The sequence below is a fragment of the Motacilla alba genome, chromosome 15, assembly GCF_015832195.1.
Source record: "Motacilla alba alba isolate MOTALB_02 chromosome 15, Motacilla_alba_V1.0_pri, whole genome shotgun sequence".
In the NCBI taxonomy this organism is placed as follows: domain Eukaryota; kingdom Metazoa; phylum Chordata; class Aves; order Passeriformes; family Motacillidae; genus Motacilla; species Motacilla alba.
The window spans coordinates 9617824-9636315 of NC_052030.1; the positions used below are offsets into that span (position 1 = coordinate 9617824).

Genomic DNA, 18492 nt, shown 5'->3' on the forward strand with positions numbered 1-18492 from the left:
GCGCTCGGTGCCGCGCCGCTGAAGCAGAGCTGAGTTGAAGGCAGGCCGGTGCCAGCAGTAAAGATGGCGGCACGGGCGACATGCGGAGCGGCACAGGGTGGCTCGGCGCGCATGCGCGGGGCCGGCCCGGGGCTGGCGGGGCCCGTTACCGGCCCCGCTGCCGCCGCCGGTCCCGCGATGGCGAAGCGCCTGAGGAGCAGCGAGGTGTGCGCCGACTGCAGCGCTCAGGGTAGGCACGGCACCGCCGCCGGCACCGCGCGGGCTCCTCCCGCCCACCCCTCTCGGGCCGGGGGCCGCGGGGGCGCCGCTGGCCCGGGGGTGTCACCGCCCCGGAGCGGCCGCCGCCGCACCTGCGATGGAGCGGGAGGGTTTGGGTGGGAAGGGTCATAAAGCCCATGGGCAGGACAGCTTCCAGCAGCCTGGGCTGCTCCGAGCCGCGTCCAGCCTGGCCTGGGACGCCGGCAGGGCTGGGAGGTTAATCCGCGTCCCAGCGCCCGGGTCCCGCCGGCACCGCCGCCCCTCCCGAGCCCGGGGCAGCGGAGCTCCGGGAGCAGCCTGGGGATCTCCGGCGGCGCGGAGGAAATGCGGAGCTCCCCAGGTTAGCAAGGAGGAAAGGTGACAGAAATGCACCTTCCCGTCACGGGGCTTCAAGGTGGGAGCAGGGCGTGGGCTGGCAGTGTGTCCCTGGAAGGGACGGGGCTCTTGGGGGAGCTGGGCTCGGAGCTCTGCATCCATCCCGAATTCCCCGGGGCAGCGGGAGGTAAACCGGGAGTTGACCCGCGGCCGGGGTTGGGTGTAGGTGTTCCAGACTTCCAAGGAAAGTTGTGCCGGGGTGTCTGGAGACGCTCAGGGAGCAGTGTCTGCTCTGGGCTGAACCATATCCCACTGCAGATCAGTTTGGGAGCGAATGGAAACGGATCTTGTGTTTAGAAAGGCTGTTGCACCTCCTGACCATCTGTAGTTGTGCTGCTCTTGTATTTAAAACTGTCCTGCTTTATTTTATCAGCTCTTTCTGCCTCTCTGGTTTTTGCTGTTTGTGTTCTGGGCAGGTTCTTCCAATATAATTAATTAATTATGCGCGTACTGAAATGAATTAAAACACTGTAATGTAGATAACACTTGAATTGGGAGATGGGAGAACAAATTTAATAAATCTGAATTATGTTTAAAAAACGGCAAAAATTCCAAATTAACTTCCAGGAAGTTACTTTCTTCTTTTTACAGAAGGAATTCTCCCCTGGGAGGGTCGTGAGGCCCTGGCACAGGTTGCCTAGAGAAGGTTGCCCTATTCCTGGAAGTGTCCAAGGCCAGCTTGGACAGGGCTTGGGATAACGGATGGTGTCCCTGCCCATGGTAGGGAGTGGAAGTGGGTGAGCTTTAAGCTCCCTCCAACCCAAACCAGTCTGGATTCTACTTGTATCCCTGTAGAATTTGGTTTTACAGTCAATGGAGCTGGCATCTCTCAGGCAGGCTGTTTTCCCTGTCACACAGGGTAGCCTATCTATGCTTGCACACCTCAGGGGTGTCGTGACTCTGAGATAAAGCTGTGTGAATTGTGTTCCTTAAGCTCCTGGGGGTATCAGAACCACTGCCTGGTAATCCTGTAACCCTGCCTTTTATCGTGACATTAGAGCACTGCCAGCTTTTTACTTATTTACTAGAAATCCACTGGCTTGTCCACGTATGTAAAGAAATCTTAACTTTATTTATTTACTAGAAATCTGCTGGCTTATCCACATATATAAAGAAATCTTTACTTATTTACTAGAAATCTGCTGGCTTGTCCACGTATATAAAGAAATCTTAACTTTACTTATTTACTAGAAATCTGCTGGCTTGTCCACGTATATAAAGAAGTCTTCATTTAATCTTTTTGTGAATAAAACCAATCAAGCCCTTGCTTTAGCTAAACCAGAGGGTTTGTCCCTGGCTGCAGGGGGGCTGTGTCAGGAGACCTGGGGGCTGCAGCCTTTGCACCAGGGTGGGTGTGCCCAGCACCTGCATTAATTATTGCTTCTTCTGGAAGCTCATCAATGCCCCCTTTGTCTCTGCAGAGCGTGGAGGGTTTTCTTTGACTGGGGGTGATCTTACAGGAGCTCTTGTGCTGCACTTCCTATCCCGAGGCAGGAGCTGACTTCTCAAAGCCACGGCCGGGTTTGTCTTCGTCTCACGCTTCCTGTTTTGAACCACCCTGCAGGTTCCTGAAAGCGCCAGCCCGGCCCTGCAGCTTCTCCCCGATTGTCCCTTGTGTCAAAAGCAGCGTGGGCAGCAGGGCCAGGCTGTGACCACCCCTGAGCTGGACACTGAGGCCCCTCAGTTGCTTTGTCCAGCTCTGGGCCCCTCGCTCCATGACATGGAGGGGCTGGAGCGTGTCCAGGAAAGGGAACGGAGCTGAGAAGGGGCTGGAGCAGCAGGAGAGGATGAGAGAGCTGGGAAAGGAGCTCAGCCTGGAGAAAAGAGGCTCAGGGGGGACCTTGTGGCTCTGCACAACTCCCTGACAGGAGGGGACAGCTTGGGAGGAGTCAGGCTCTGCTCCCAGGGAACAGGGACAGGAGGAGAGGAAACTGCATCAAACTGTGCCAGGGGAGGGTCAGGTTGGACAGCAGGAGGAATTCCCTCATGGAAAGGTGGTCAGGGACTGGAAGGGGCTGCCCAGGGAGGTTTGGAGTCCCCATCCCTGGAGGTGTCCGAGGAAGGACTGGACATGGCACTCAGTGCTCTGGGCTGGTGACAGGGGATGATCAGTCACAGGCTGGACTCAGTGGTCTCAGGGGTCTTTTCCAACCTCAGTGATTGTGGGATTCTCTGTATTTTGGTACTGGCTTAAATATATTCTGATCAAGGCCATAATTAGGTCTCTCTTAAAAATTACTCAAATTCCAGGACAGATACTTCACTGCTTTAAATTTAAACCTGAAATATCCAGGGGCATTGGGTGTTGAGGTGGAAATAAAGAAAACCCCCAGTGCTGACTGTTGATGATGCAGAGCAATGCTCACAAACAGCCTGGGAAGGGCAAGGGAAAGGATCCCTAAGGATCCCATCCATGTGTGATGAGGTTGTCTCTAACAAGAAGGGACCAGGCTCATTAATCTGGAAGGCTGCCTCAGTTTGGGTGATTAGGTTGCCATGAATGCATCTCACTGCACTGCTGTTCTTTTTCTTCTTGGAAATCCAACTTGTTAAATAATGGAATGATTAAACAAGGAGTTCAATGTGCTTGCTGTAATTTGTTGTTTAACAAATGGATTATTTTTTTTGTCTCACCTGCTTTAATTTGGCTTTGGGCCGGGCTGGTTCTGGTGGGTCAGGAGATGCTGCTGACCCTCGTGGCTCGGGCAGGTTTGCCTGCAGCACCCCCAGATCATCAGCTCTGCTCAGAAACCTGGGAAATCACATCTCATTTGCAGGGATTCAGTCCATTCGTTGTGTGGGTCAGAGGAGGCTTTTCCCTACGATGCACCAGTGCTCAGATGTGTTCTGACAGAACTCAGAAGTTCTCTCATCAGATACCAGGCAGCCTTGTACTCACTTATTTGGCCTCAGACTCATCTCTGCATTTGAAATTAAGGTTTTTCCAAAATAAAAGAGATCTCGATTTCCTTTTTTGTCCTCCTGGGAGGTGCTAGGTCTGAAGCTCTGTCTGACTGCTCAGCTGCCTGTTCCTGCAGGGTTCTGGCACATTGAGTTTCACGTGTCACTGGCAGAAATTGGAATTTCTTCTGGAGACTGAGCTCTGAGCAGCCAAGGGACCTGTTTGGTCTCCTGTGGGCATTTATTGTTTCAACCTAATCTACCATTCCTACTTGATTTTATGCCTTTTGATGTTTGTTGCTCATATATATTATTTACTACTTCACTTCCCATCAGTTTTCTTTCTGGGCTGCTTATAAGATGATTCAGTTTGGATCTGCTGCGAGATGAAGTTATTTTGCTTGAGAATTTTGGATTTTATGGAGCCCTTGACTTGGCACATATGTATCCTTCTTTATTATGACACTCTTGTGCGTTTTTATTATTTAAAGTGGAAATTTAAAAGGTGTTGTTATAATATAGAAGTGAAAACTGAGTAGTAGGGGAAAGGCTGAGTGCTGTGGCAACTTTGTGTGTAGATTCTGTGGTTTTGAAAAGTATTTTTTGACAAGTTTAAAAAAAAATCCCCAAAAAAACCAGAGTTTTTTTCAAAGAGCAAGTAGGCACTGTTGTTAGGAACACTTCTGTGGGAGTCCACAAAATAACAAGTGAAGCACTTCAAGGTGGTGATAAATTCCATGTTTTGTTATGTTTAGAAAGGAAAGTATTTTCACAAGAAGAACTGCAAGCAGTGAGCCTTTTCCCCAAATTTCCACTGCAGATCTTCTCACTGTCCTTGGAATCCCGCATCCCCCATGAGTGCCAGGACTGGTGTTCCCCATTTTCCCAGCATCCAGAGCCCCAGCGAGGCTGTGCCATTCCCAGGCTCGCACAGTGGCTGAGCAGGGAGGGTTAAAAGGCAAAGCTGCTCATGTTAGACTCTGCTTTTGCAATCCAAGGTCGTGTTGCTTCCTGTGCTATAATGGACGGCTTCTTTTGCAGATCCTTGCTGGGCATCCATAAACAGGGGGATCCTGATCTGTGATGAGTGCTGCAGTGTGCACAGGAGCCTGGGCCGTCACATCTCCCAAGTGAGGCATCTCAAACACACCCCCTGGCCTCCAACACTGCTGCAGGTACAGGAACTGTTTTCCTCCATTAAAACCAGATACAGTGATTTTTAATATCATTTAATTCACTGAACTTTTTTTTTTTTTTTTTGAGGGCTAGTCCTTTTAAGCTTTGTTTTTCTAAGTTACTCTCACTTTGTTTCTCTTGTTTTGTTGTGGTGGACCACTAGAGTCAGAATTATCTTTGCATTTTGAATTTGGTACCTTTACTTTGGAAGGTCACTCCAACTTTTCTTTCACAGTACATCTGTGAAAGAAATTCCACTATACATCTGCTTCAACCTGAATGTTCTTTTCACTGGAGGAGCTGTTGGGAAGAGCAGAGAATTTTAAGGGGGTTCTCACTAAATTCCACCTCACAACACCCTAAGCACGTGCCCAGTTATGATACCCCAGCAGGTTACAGACGCTGGCACACAGAGTGGGAATCTGTCGTCTTGATACCTGCTTGAAAATAAAATTCCAGATTGTTGATTAATGCAGCCAGCAGCAAAATATCTGTGTGTTCTGGCTTTCAGATGGTGGAAACTCTGTACAACAATGGTGCTAATTCCATCTGGGAGCACTCCCTGCTGGACCCTGCCTCCGTGATGAGCGGGCGGCGCAAGGCCAGCCCCCAGGATAAAGTGCAGTAAGTGGCAAATGCAGAATTGTTCTCTTAGAGAAGTGGGATTATTTTATTCACTGGTGACAGGGCAACGAGGAATCCATAGGAACCTCTGTGTGTTTGGTAGTTACTCTTTTCTTTCATTTCCAGGTATTAATTTGTTTAAAATTTATTGCAGAAATAGGAGTGCGGTGCTTGAATTCTCTGAATTATTGATTCCTGTTGAACAGTCAGGAGCTCTGCTTGCACTTTAGTCAAAGGACTTTTCTTTGTCAGATGCTTCAGTTAACTGAATGCTTTCAACAAAATGGAGTTTGGTTGAGGAATTAAATAAAAGTTCAGAGATTTTTGTCCCTGACTATGGTGCTTGGTTTTAAAATGTAAATAAATACTGTGCAGAGTAAGTATAGATCTTAGGTTGACATGATTTTAAAGTCTGTATTTCTTTTAAGAAACAGACACCACATGCTACAGTCTGCAGATATTTGATGGTTGTAACAGACTTTTTCTCTGTATAGTCAGGCAATCTGCACTGGGTTGTTTTTTAATGAAAATATTTTTCCATGCCTAACTTTGCCATCAGCAACACGCAAATCTCTGATTCAGTCTTCACTTGTGAAATTTTTCTTTTTCTGGAGTGTCTGTATTACTTATGAAAGCAATGATATTTCTTTCCTTTCCCTTCTTGTTGCCTGGATTTCTCTTTGCAGTCCCAACAAAGCAGAGTTCATCAGAGCTAAATATCAAATGTTAGCGTTTGTGCATCGCCTGCCATGCCGGGAGGACGACAGTGTCACTGCCAAGGATCTCAGCAAGGTCAGTGCCTCCTGGGACAGCACAGGCAGATCCCACTGACTTCCCTTGCTTGCTTTTGGCTTAACTGTTTCTGGTTTTCTGCACGATCACATAAATAAATAAAGCTTGACTTCAACTTGAAGCCCCTTTTTTGTGGGTGTCACTGGAGGTGATGATTGAGAGGCATTAATTGAGGGGAACTTGGAGAAAACCCTTTACACAAAAGAGCTGTAGCGAGAGCTCTGCATACTCTTGTTTCTCAAAGCATGGTTGAAAAACAACTGCTGAATCACTGTTGTTGCTGCTGTGTTAAATACAATTCTGCTTCTTTTTCAGCAACTCCATTCCAGTGTGAGGACAGGGAATCTGGAGACCTGTTTGCGACTGCTCTCCTTAGGAGCTCAAGCCAACTTCTTCCATCCTGTAGGAACTTTTTCATTATTTTGATGCTACACAATCAATTCCAGTTCATATTATTTACACTCATTTCAGCTGATTGATGTTATATTTCAATCTTCTACTCAGACCTGTTGATTAAGTAGATATTTTTCCTTAATCTCTTGCAGGAGAAAGGAAACACCCCGCTGCACGTTGCTGCTAAGGCAGGACAGACTTTGCAAGCAGAGCTGTTGGCAGTTTATGGTGCTGATCCTGGCACACAAGATTCCAATGGGAAAACTCCAGTTGATTATGCAAGGTAGGAGCCTCTGATGCCCATAAATCACACGATGGACCTGCTGAGATATGTTTCTGGCCTGAAATAATTTGTCTGCTAAATGCTAATAATACTTTTCCCAGACAGAATGAACGAATAAAAATGAGGAGTAAGTATTTTCATCAGATCACAGCCTGTGTTCTGTGTGCCTGAGACATCAGCTATGATGCCAATGACACAGGCTGTGCCAATCTAGCAGCTCACAGGAAATTAATTAGAGGAGAGTTTCTGCAAGTTCAGGCTCCAGGAGTGAGGGTTAGCTCGGGAATTGCTGCAGGAATGTCCCAGACTGCAGAGATGCTGCACACGGGGTGGAACTGGGCTGAGTCTGTGATGGGCAGTGTTGGCTTGTGCTAAATGTATTTGAGCATTTCTGAGTGTCACTGACTGTCCCTGTCCCTGTGTGTGAGCAGGCAAGGGGGGCACCACGAGCTGGCAGAGAGGCTGGTGGAGATCCAGTACGAGCTCACAGACAGGTTGGCTTTCTACCTCTGTGGCAGGAAACCAGGTGAGCACCACACCTGCACCCTCAGACCTGTCACTGTCACTTACAGGACATTCAGGCTGTGCTGTGTCATATTTGTGCACTGCACTTTTGGTAACCCTTCCAAATAGTCAAATAAAATACACATAACCAAAGAAAGTAAAGATGCATGATTAGGGATGATGCATTTGAAGTTGGGATAAAACTGCAGGGTTTTAAACAGACAGAAATTAAAAACAAAATTCCTTCCTGGTTTTCCACAAATACATGTTCTTTACATACTGTAGAAATTCTTCCAAGCAGTTTCTTCTAATTAAAGTGTAACAGCAGGGGAGTGTTCTGTTAAGTGGGTGCCTTTTGAACACAAGGACACTTAGAGATTTTTAACCATAAAGGTACCTGTGTAAGAACTTAATTTTCTTTTTTTAATGGAATTTCAACACAACTAATAAGCCTTATTTGAGTAATTACATGCAAGATAAATTATTTAGTGTTGCCTGATGCTTATTATTGATAACTGTAGGCCAGTACCAACCTAGTAAAGTGCAATTTGTTTTCAACTCTAGAGCACAAAAACGGGCAGCACTTTGTTATACCTCAGATGGCAGACAGGTAAGTTGCTGATTCCATCACATGTCTGGAAACATCAGAGTAAAAAACCTTAATAATTAAGTTTTCTCTCCTTTCTGAAACACCTTTTAAGCTTGTTGCTATTCTGAATTTTTTATGTGTGCCTTTATCAGTCTTGAAACCTTTTTTCATTTAAGAATATTGAGACATCAACAAAATCAGAAAATTTTAGGAGCTGATTGTATTTATTAAAATGCAGGGAGAAGGTGAGACATTTCTGGGAAGGGAACACATGTGGGGAATTCCTAAGAAACAGATTGTGGAAATAATTTAAGGACCAATTGAGTCTTTTCTTGAGTTTTGTAATGCTTTTGACTTTTGGTTGTGATCAGTGAAATCAGATTTGTATAAGAAGTATCAAGTACTAATTTTAAGTTCCTGTTCCTCTTTTATTGCTGTGCAATTGGAAATAAGACGTCTGTAAGTAAACCACTGTCCAACCTCCTGCTTGCAAAACTTCTGTGGAAAACTTCAGTAACTTAAAAGTTGTGTGGGTAAAAACCTGTGGGTATTCATATTCCAAATAATTTTTGTATTATTTTGTTTTAAATTTAAAAAGAAAGCTTAATAATATGCTAATTGTGATGTTATAGTAGCAGTATTAATACATCAGTGTGTTAAAAACAATGCTAAAAATACTGAAATATTAGGGGGTTTAAGGTAAAAGTGACATTTTAATCACTGAGTTACCAAAATGTAGAATTTGGATGTGCAGAAGCCATGAAATGCTGTAGATGTAATGATCACTTCTTGTTTTCATAGCAGTCTGGATGTATCAGAACTGGCAAAAGCAGCCAAGAAGAAGCTTCAGTCTGTAAGTAAAACTGCTTTTCTAGATGTGGCAAACATCTCATCTCGGGCTCCCTAGCTCAAGTATCTCTTGACCCATCTGCTGTAGGAGTAGCTTGAAACACACAAATATTCTGTGAGCCTCCACTGTTCACTGGAGTTCACATCTCCAGTCCTCATTCCCACAGTGCCTCTGCCTCACCCCAAACACAAAAGGTCTTTTTGTTATCAGATGGGAGAGGGGGAAAAAAAAAAATCCATTGACCAGGAAAGGAGGAGTGTAGAACAGGCTGGTTGTTTCTGTACCTAGAAATGGGGTGGTCATGCATGTCTGCTGCCTGTGCAGGCTGAGAAAGGAGCTTTTCTGTGGATTGCAGAGGCTGGAGAAGAGAGCAGAGTTGTGCTGTTACATTTTTCTCTGTTATTTTCTGTTATCAGAGATCTTGCTGGGTTTCGTTTCTTTTCAAACTGTAATCATTCTCCTCTACCCTTAGCTAAGCAACCACTTATTTGAAGAACTTGCCATGGATGTGTATGATGAAGTTGACAGAAGGGAAACAGATGCAGGTGAGTGAGACTTTCTGGAATGAAATAAAACAAGTCTGGATTGTCACTTTTCACATGAGATTCCAATCCAAGCACACGTTCTGTTCAGGTGCTTCTGCTGAGGGGAGTTTCTTTGTCTTGCATTGCCTGAAGGGGATGTTAATTGAAAAAAATCTCATGTTTTTTACAGAGTAGAGAACCCTCTGGGGAAGAGCTTTCCTCTGAATCGATTGTGTTTGTGTTTGAAATTGCAGTCTTTTATTTGACAAAGAAATACTGTCAAGCAGTACAGGAAGGTTATTCCCTCTTGTTTTGTTTTTTTTTTTTTCCTCTGGAGCAGTTTGGCTTGCTACTCAGAACCACAGCACACTCGTGACAGAGACCACTGTGGTCCCTTTTCTTCCTGTAAATCCTGAATATTCCTCAACCAGGAATCAGGTATGCAATCTTAATACTGTAAAAAATAATGTAACAGCCCAGGTAATCAAGTAGGCCTAAGTTCTAATATTGCTTTACTGCATTTCATTATTGTAGAAGAGTTGCATCTACTTGGAAAGAGGTTCAAATAATTTCACATTTCCCCTTTAAATCACACTTTTTGCAATAAATGTAGTTGAACAGTCAACCCCAAGTGTGTAGTTTTAGTTTTTGCTGGGGACTCTGCTGCTCTTCTGATACAGGATGTGCTTTTCTTTCCTCTGCTTTATCCTGTATTTAGGGAAGGCAGAAACTGGCTCGATTTAATGCCCACGAGTTTGCTACACTGGTTATAGACATTTTAAGTGATGCCAAACGAAGACAACAGGGGAATTCTCTCACTGGTTCCAAAGGTGAGTGAGCTTTTCTTGTCAGCTCCTTTGCAGGCACTTCTTCAGTAGTTCAGTCACTCCCAGAGCCCCTCAGCAGAGCTGAATTATGAGAGAGATCTATATATTGTTTTAATATGTATTTTTCCCTCTGGAGACAAAATACCAAAAAAATATTTTCTAACTCTTAATATTTCCCTATGTTTTTCATTTGGATGCTGACATCCATTTGTCCAATGTAGTCTGTTGGGATTTTTTTTAATTTATATGAATTTTATTAAGCTGCTAAAGGATTCTCACTACTTTTTTTTTTAACTTGCCTAAACACTTGGAAGAAATAAAAAGACAAAACCATAAATACTTTAAAGTTTTGGACAGTAATCATTCATTCCTTCTAGGTGGATCTAAATTAAATTTTTTCCAAATTATGAACTTATATTTCTTCTCCAGCCTTACTAGTATGTGTTTCATGTGTTGATCTACAGAAAATGTGGAGCTGATACTGAAATCAATCAGCAATCAGCACAGCAGTGAAAGTCAGGACAATGACCAGCCTGATTATGACAGTGTTGCTTCAGATGAAGATACAGATCTGGAAACAAATGCAGCTAAATCAAACAGGCAGAAGGTAGGCTTGAAATAGTGATACACCCCCCAAGTGTTATTCATGAAGGTAATTTGCATAAATGATCAGAAAATTAATATTTTAATTAATTTTGCAATCATGCCTCAGTCTGTGAACTTTCTTAAATGTTGTTGCTTAAGGATTTTTTATTGAAAAAAAAAAAAAAGCCTCTCTAGAAAAGTAATGTGTATGGCTGGAGACAAGATACAGATTTAATTGCACAGATGAAATAATTGGATCTGCCAAAAATCTCTAAATCAGTGGTTCCATGGTATTTCAAAAACATTTACTGCTTCTTACTGGAGAAATACTCACAGCAGACCAACGGCGTCCAAGTGAGTCAAAGCATTCCTGGGATAATGCAGAATGGCAGCAAGGGGCAGTAAAACCTGGTGGCTCTTCTTCAATCTTCCCTGGGAATGCACACTGGGTGTTTAGCAGTCTGTCTTTCATAGCTTTGCAGTTCTTTGTTGCATATTTTTAAAAACCCTTATAAAACAGTATTTTATCACTGAAATGCTGATGCAAATGTTTTTGGAGAGCTGATTGACATCAGGTTGCTTTTCTAGAGGACTTCAAATGATTCTGGTTAATGACTCTTATTAATTTCAACTTAATTTGAACTGTGATGCCTTTAAAGTAAGTACATGAAAAGCTGTTTGAAATCTCATGAGCTTATTTTCTTCTTCATGGTGTAAGTATTTTTCTCTTCCTTTTTCCTAGAGCTTGGATTCAGACTTGTCAGATGGACCAGTGACAGCCCAGGAATATATGCAGGTTAAGAATGCCTTGGTGGCTTCTGAGGTGAAGATTCAGCAGTTAATGAAAGTGAACATCAACCTGAGTGATGAGCTGAGGATTATGCAGAAAAAGGTAACAGAAGAACCCTCCCTCCAGCTCTTGGGGTATCTGAAATTGTCAGGATAAAACTGCTGGAACTGAGGATGAAATAATCCAGTATTAGGATAGTGAGAAAACTCATTTTGAAGGGGAGCTGCTTTGGGATCAGACATGAGACTGTAAATATTTATGTGCAACGCTTGCTTTAAATCTTGTTTTTTGTGGTGCTGGTGGTGATCCAGCCTGCAAATCACAAGGATGATTTGACTTATGTCAAAACTTTAGCATCAGTTTTCCAAGTGACAGGACAGTTGTTGCAAGTCTTGGGTGTTTTTACTGTCTTGCTTCAATCTAAGCAGCTTTAAACAATGAGGAATCAAGGGCCAGCACACCTTGTGTGTGTGCACTTACCTATGTTTTTGTGGGGTAAAGGACAATTTATATCTGAGTTCACTATCCTGGCTGGCTGGCTGGAAAGGGCTGGCTGCTTACCCTCAGATTAATTGGAATATCCCTGTCTGTTAAGTACCAATTCTCTTCTATTCTGTTGGAATGGTGAACACTGGGAGATCTCAGGGTGTTTATTTAGTCTTTCAACAGCTTGTACTGATTTCAGCATTTCTCTTGCTTCAATTGAATTAATTTTTCACTTACATTGGGTTTCGTTAGACAGATATAATCATTTAGGGTAAAAAAAAAACCACCTTTGGGGCCTATGAATTGATGAGGCTTTAGGATATTTTCATGATGTAGCAGAAGGGAAATTCTTGCTGTCCTGCAGTTTTTCTTTACTTCATCTTTTCTTTCCGATGTGTTAATATAGCAAACTTACTCCAAGTCCACAAAACAATCACAATTGGTACATTTTCACTATCAAATAAATACATAATAATAAAAAGCTTTAAAATGTTTTCTTGTTGGCTTTTTAGGTAGCAATGCCTAATTTTCATAAGCTGAACTCTCCTTGCTTTGCAGAGCAAGCTCAAGTTCCTTTGTGCTGCCTCTGGTGTCTGTGCTGCAGTTCTGGCATTGTCAGATTTCACTGGCCTTATGTTAAAGTCTTCTAAGTCCTTGTATTGGCTGCTGCAATGGATGCCTTTGCTTGGAAAACTGTTGTGTTGGCAGTCCTTCCCCCACAGCCTCCTTCTATCCCAGGATTCCTGTGCCAGTAGAGCAGGCTGGAGGGAATGGGCCGTGTGTTCGTGAACTACAGCAGCCAATTTTAACATCTAACTTGAGTTTACATCCCAGCAGCTGCTGGAAATCAGCACCTAAATATTTCCAGATCTGGAACAATGGTGTTTCTATGCTTGTACCAAGCAAGTCAAGTAGATTTTGAAAAAGAAATGAACCCCCCAGGCAGCAGGACCTGGATTTTCTGCTACGGCTGACAAGCGAGTGTCGCGTGGTCACTTTGCTTTGGGCACTTGCTCTTGGGAAACCAAATCCCACTGCTAAACATTTCTTTCAGCTCCAAACTCTACAGAGTGAAAATACCAACCTCAGAAGACAGGCCACAACCAATATCTATCAGGTGCAAAGTGGTTCTGAGTACCCAGACCCCAGCAGCAATTCCTCCCTAAAGCGGCGCCCGTCGGCCCGGGGCAGCAGGCCCATGTCCATGTACGAGACTGGCTCGGGGCAGAAGCCCTACCTGCCCATGGGGGAGGTCACCTACCCAGAGGAAAACATCACCAGGCTGCAGCCCTTCCCTCCACACGTGAGTAAAACTGCTGCTGCTTCTGCACTGCCTCTCGTGTTCAGCTTTGCTGTCTCTTCCGACGCCGCTCGTTCACTCAGCTTCTGCCTCGGAGGGGAATAAAAACCAGGGGGGGATAAAACTGTGAGAGTTGTTCATGTTTGCTGTATTAACATGTCTGCAGGAGCCTGATGGTTTGAAAAGCAGAAGCTGTAGCAGTTCTGAAATATGGAAACTGGAGCTTTTGGCTTCTGCTCAGCTGCTTTTTTAACCACACTATATATATGTAAAAAATATCAATATGTGATTGTCTGAAAACCAGGAAGGGAGGGGGAAATAGTATTCCAAGAAGGTAGGTAAAGTTCATGTATTTCTGGAGATAAACATGCAGGTATCAATTTGTGGAATTTCATAACCACCTTACAAAAATAAAATAAAATTGAAAAATTTTCCCCAGACTACCAATTTCTTATTCTGAATTTGTAACTGGAGGCTGGAGATGGTTTAGATCTGCCAGTCAAGCAGATTCCTCTGGTTTAGTATTTTTCTGTGTGGTGTGGAGAGGGAGTTCTCTGTTGGCCAGAGGGATTTTGCACTGAAGTGTTCACACTTTACAGAAGTGACCCAACACACACTAGTGCATTTAATTAACAAGTGCATTTAATTAATTAGCACAGTTAATTTTTTGTTTCACCTTCTTAGATTGCCCTGTGGGCTGGAACACAGGACACTGTTTTAGACACATGTTGAAAATGTGTGGATTTTTGACAATAGCTTTCCCTCTTAGTAGCAATGTCTTTTACGTCCTTCCAGTCAAATCATTAAGACCTTTAAAATGTATTTTGAAGTTACTTTTGGCATGAGGGAGGGCAAATATTCCATGCACATTCCACACAACTCAGTTGAATTCACCAAGGGAGTCAATCCTCACCTTCAATTAAATTAATTTCAGCTATGAAATCTAGAGAATTTTAAATGATATTGTCATGTTGATATGATGGCAGTTCTGGCAGCAAGGAATGTCAGAAGTCATTTGTGTGTGACAGTGTGTGCAAAATGTGACAGTGCTTTGTAGAGGTCCTTTGGTATTTGGGTGGAAATTTGGATAGCAGTAGCAGTTCTGAAGCATTGATTTGTTTTGTGGAATTAGTTAATTCGGCATGTGGTGAATTTTATTTGTTCTCCATGGAATTTGGCACCTCTGGAATCTCAGTATAGAGTGAGCATGAATTCAATTGTATTTTGAAAGAATGAAGTCCTCTCAGCCTAAGCCAGATTCTCAACGTCGTTCTTTCTTTATGTCATCTCCATGGTTTGCAGAATGTTCCTTTGATTTCAGTTAAGAGTTTGTTTGTGTTTTGGTTTTGGTTTTTCTCTCCCATTTTTAGATCGGGAGGAGTGCGTTTGTGACCTCCTCTTCATCTCTACCTTCCTTCCCCTCCACGCTTTCCTGGTCGAGGGATGAGAGCACACGAAGGGTTAAGTACCTTCCCAATCGGTCTTTTCCCTGGAGGAGGTGCCAATCTCCCCAGAACCACATCCTCTCTCTTCCCCCTCTCACTGCCTGGCCTTCCAGCCTGCATGGAGCAGAACTTCCTTCCTTCCATTCCTGCTGCCACCAGCTCTGGGCTCTTGCCTCTCTCTAACTTCACATCTCCAGCCTTTAACCCCACGCACAGTTCTCCAGGTCACTCTTCCAGCTGCACAACAGCCCCAAGACAAGCTGGCTGCTGTTTGGACACTGATTTTCCAGGCTCTCACTGATATTTCTAAGCCAATGTACAACTCTCCTGCTGACTAAAAGCACTGCATGAGGCCCAGCTTCAGAGCTGCTTTCCTTGGGGGCTGGTGGCTTGCACCTCTCCAGGTGGTCCTGATTGACTGTTTGCCTTACAGATAACAAATTTGGGGGTTTAAATGTTTATTCTGGTCTCTCTCCCTTCCAGGACACAGATCCTGCTTTTAAATTCCTTCTGTCCCCATTTTATTTTGACTGTACTGTATTTGGACGTATTAGTTCAGAAAATATTAGATTTGCAAGTAGGGATAAAATAAAATAAAAAACTTTCAAGGGAATATCCTGCTTGGCCAAATGGAAATCTGGTACTGGAAACGTGCACAGGGATTGGGTGGTTGTTTTTATTCTCCACTGATTATATTACTGATTCCATAGTGGCCTCTTCTTGTAATCCATCACTGTTGTTTGTATTTCTGACCAGCTTTGCCACTATTAGGGTTGTTGTCTCTGTACACCTGGGAGTGGGGAAAAGGTCAGACTCTACATAAAATAGTTTCTTATCTTCAAAATACATTTCACTTTTACAGCTGATCTTTACCAGCTGTCCTGAGAGAGGAGTGTTCAAAAAAATGCTGTTTTTTCCTTCTGTGCAGAGTAACTTTAAAATTGAAAAGGGGTTCCTAACTCCAGGTGCTTCACTTAAGAATTGATAGGTTTAACATCAGATGAGTGCTTAACAAATGTACTAAATCTCAGCCAGTGAAAACCAGTTCCTGGTCACACTTTTGGTCTGTCCTTGAGGCAGAAATAGTATTTGGTAAGCAGATTGAAGGAGTCCTTTACAGTTAACCCTGGAGACTCCCTCATGGTGACTTCAGAGTTTCTGTAAGAGCCCCAGGGCTGGTTATTGGGGCTGTGAAGGACTCTGAGCTGCTGCTCTGTGATCAGAGTGACACCAGCGTGGTGTATTTGACACCAGACAGACCGTGCTGGGCACTGAGTGAAGTTTTGCAGTTTTTAGAAGACTTGAGGAAGCAAATGTGTGGTGATCCCAGGGCCTGGCTGAGGATTTGCCCTCCAAGCTCATTCTGGTATCCCTTTCTTCATTCAGCCTTTGCTCTGGGATCAGCCTCCCACTTTGCAGTGGGCCTACAGACTCAATCCAGCCTCTGCTTCCCTGCATTCCTCCTGCTCTCATCTCAGCTTCCACTTTGGAGTTGGCCCCTCTCCTTTTTTTGACACTCTTCTTCTGTGACTCTCTGCTCTCATGGTTGGCCTCCTGCCCTTGTTGCATCCAGTGCTCTGGGACACAACTCTCACTTTGGTCTTCCACCTCTGCACCAGTGTTAAGCATTCATTGGGCCTCAGTTCCTCACACTTTGTCCTTCCACCTTGTTTTGGGCTTCACTTTGCAATGGGCTTTAACCCCTCTGGCCCCAAATTGTGATGAGCTCGAGGTCTCATCAGTCCCTCAGTCTTCCACCTGTAGTTTGGGCTCCCCCATCTCTGTCTCCTGCCTTTATTTTGGCTTTCCCATTGCCACAAGTCTTCAGCCCTTGTTGTGGGCTCCCATTTTGCAGTGGCCTCTCCACTCTGCATTCAGCCTCCCCGCCGTGGTCTCTGGCCTCTGCTCTGCTCTCTTGGTCTGGCCTCTTTTTCTCTGGGGTTCTCTCCCTCTCCAGTGGTTCTTACTCACTGTTCAGGCTCCTGTTTCATGGTGCTGCTTCTCCGTTTGCCCTCTGCTCCTGGTGGCCTCTCAGAGTGTGTCCCTGGGGCAGTTTCAGTGGCAGGGAAGGATGCTGTGCTCTGTCTGTCCGTCTGTCCTGCCGTGCTGGGTGTTCAGGGGCTGGTGGGGCTGTGCTGGCAGTGCCCAGGGCCTCGGGTACAAGCTGGGCAGCAGGCTGGCATGGGGAGAGGGGCACAGCAGCTCTGGGGTGATGCAGGAGCTGTTGTGCAAGGAGCAAATCCCCACGCACAGCACGTGGCTCTGGCCCAGCCCAGGGCTGCTCTCTCCTGCTCAGGCTGAAGTGAATCTGTTCCTTGCAGGCCTCGAAGCTGGAGAAGCAGAGCAGCGTGTCTGAGAGCGACTATGACAACCCCACCACCCCCGTGGAGCTGGAGGAGCCAGGGTAGGTGCTGTGCCACAGCTGCCACAGCTCGGGGGTGGCAGGGGACTGCTGCGTCCCCGGGCCAAGCCCTGCTTTGCTCCCTGCAGGTCGGGCAGGAAGGGCCGGCAGCGCAGCGTGGTGTGGCAGGGGGAGGGCTCCATCCCCGAGGACACAGACCCAGCCCCCAGCTCCAGTCTGCCCAGTACAGAAGATGTGATTCGGAAAACAGAGCAGATCACCAAGAACATCCAGGAGCTGCTGCGAGCAGCACAGGAGAACAAACATGACAGGTGAGGAGGGAGAGCTGGAAAAGCTCTGGAGTTGGTGAGAAAACAAATAATGTATTTGTGTTTTCCCCAGATGAAGGAAGGAATGATGAATCTGACTCCTGAATCTGAATCTGTTCTCAGAAGGCTAATTTATTATTTTATGATACTATATTATATTAATACTAAACTATACTATACTAAAGAATACAGCAAGGCTACTTAGAGAATGTTAAAAGGTAATAATGAAAACTCATGACTCTTTCCAGAGTCCTGACACAGCTTGGCACTGATTGGCCTGACAGTGAAAACACACAGCAGAATCCAATGGAACAATCACCTGTGGGTAACAATCTCCAAAGACATTCCACATGAGCAAAACACAGGAGAAGCAAATGAGATAATTATTGTTTTCGTTTTTCTCTGAGGCTTCTCAGCAGCCCAGGAGAAAAGTCCTGGGCGAAGGTATTTTTCAGAAAATGTGAATGTCACAAACAAAGGAAATTCTTCAGGTGTTTTCACCTGTTGCACAGGTGAAAGTGAAATACAGCTCCTCTATTTCACACCTGTAAAATGTGTAGGTCTGTGGTGTTCCCTGGTGTCCTTAGTGCCACTGGGCAAGTTGGGGACAAGTGACCTGCCCCTTGTGGAGTGGGTTCTGGCTGCAGTGCTGCCTGCCCTCCTCTTAACTTGTGATTCCTGTTGCAAAACCAGGGTTGTATTAGACACAAATCAAACATGTTGTAGAAAACTCACTGCAGGTTTTTCTTGGGTCTTCACCCCTCTGTGTCCATAGGTAATTACACCCTGCAGAATGTGATAGCAACACCAAGCCTTGCTTCAGGGGCAAATTGTGAAAGGGAGAGAATTTGGCTTTCCCTATTGAGGTATTAGTACAAATTATGTACCAGCAAAAGTATTTTGAACTATTGGTTTTAGATACAGAGCCAGCTGAGTAAGCAAAGCACTGACTGAGCACATCAGGCTGCAGCAGCTTCTGCTCCCTCAGGGAAATTCTGGCCCACCTGAACAAGTTCCAGAATAGCTGGAAATTGGGTGGCAAAAAGTGATACTGCCCTTGCTGATCATGAGCTGCTGCTCCCCACCCAGCTCTTTTAGGAGGCTGTAAATCAAAGTTACA

General features: G+C 44.9%; 1 protein-coding gene across 10 annotated transcripts in view; it reads left to right on the forward strand.

Moving 5' to 3' along the window:
- The first annotated feature begins 29 nt into the window (after positions 1–29).
- Positions 30–18492, forward strand: part of GIT2 (GIT ArfGAP 2) — a 24640-nt gene continuing 6177 nt past the window's right edge. The window contains exons 1-19 of one of the 10 annotated variants that reach the window (XM_038152105.1): positions 30–229; positions 4576–4709; positions 5222–5334; positions 6021–6126; positions 6442–6528; positions 6672–6802; positions 7234–7328; positions 7871–7916; positions 8349–8354; positions 8700–8748; positions 9218–9290; positions 9610–9707; positions 9988–10099; positions 10561–10703; positions 11424–11573; positions 13012–13260; positions 14628–14717; positions 17024–17106; positions 17193–17375. In XM_038152105.1, coding sequence (XP_038008033.1) covers positions 64–229; positions 4576–4709; positions 5222–5334; positions 6021–6126; positions 6442–6528; positions 6672–6802; positions 7234–7328; positions 7871–7916; positions 8349–8354; positions 8700–8748; positions 9218–9290; positions 9610–9707; positions 9988–10099; positions 10561–10703; positions 11424–11573; positions 13012–13260; positions 14628–14717; positions 17024–17106; positions 17193–17375 — 2114 coding nt within the window. In that variant the 5' untranslated portion in view covers positions 30–63. Of the gene's footprint in view, positions 230–4575; positions 4710–5221; positions 5335–6020; positions 6127–6441; positions 6529–6671; positions 6803–7233; positions 7329–7870; positions 7917–8348; positions 8355–8696; positions 8749–9217; positions 9291–9609; positions 9708–9987; positions 10100–10560; positions 10704–11423; positions 11574–13011; positions 13261–14627; positions 14718–17023; positions 17107–17192; positions 17376–18492 lie in introns of all 10 variants that reach the window. The other 9 variants (XM_038152106.1, XM_038152110.1, XM_038152109.1 and 6 more) reach the window with 9 other exon arrangements.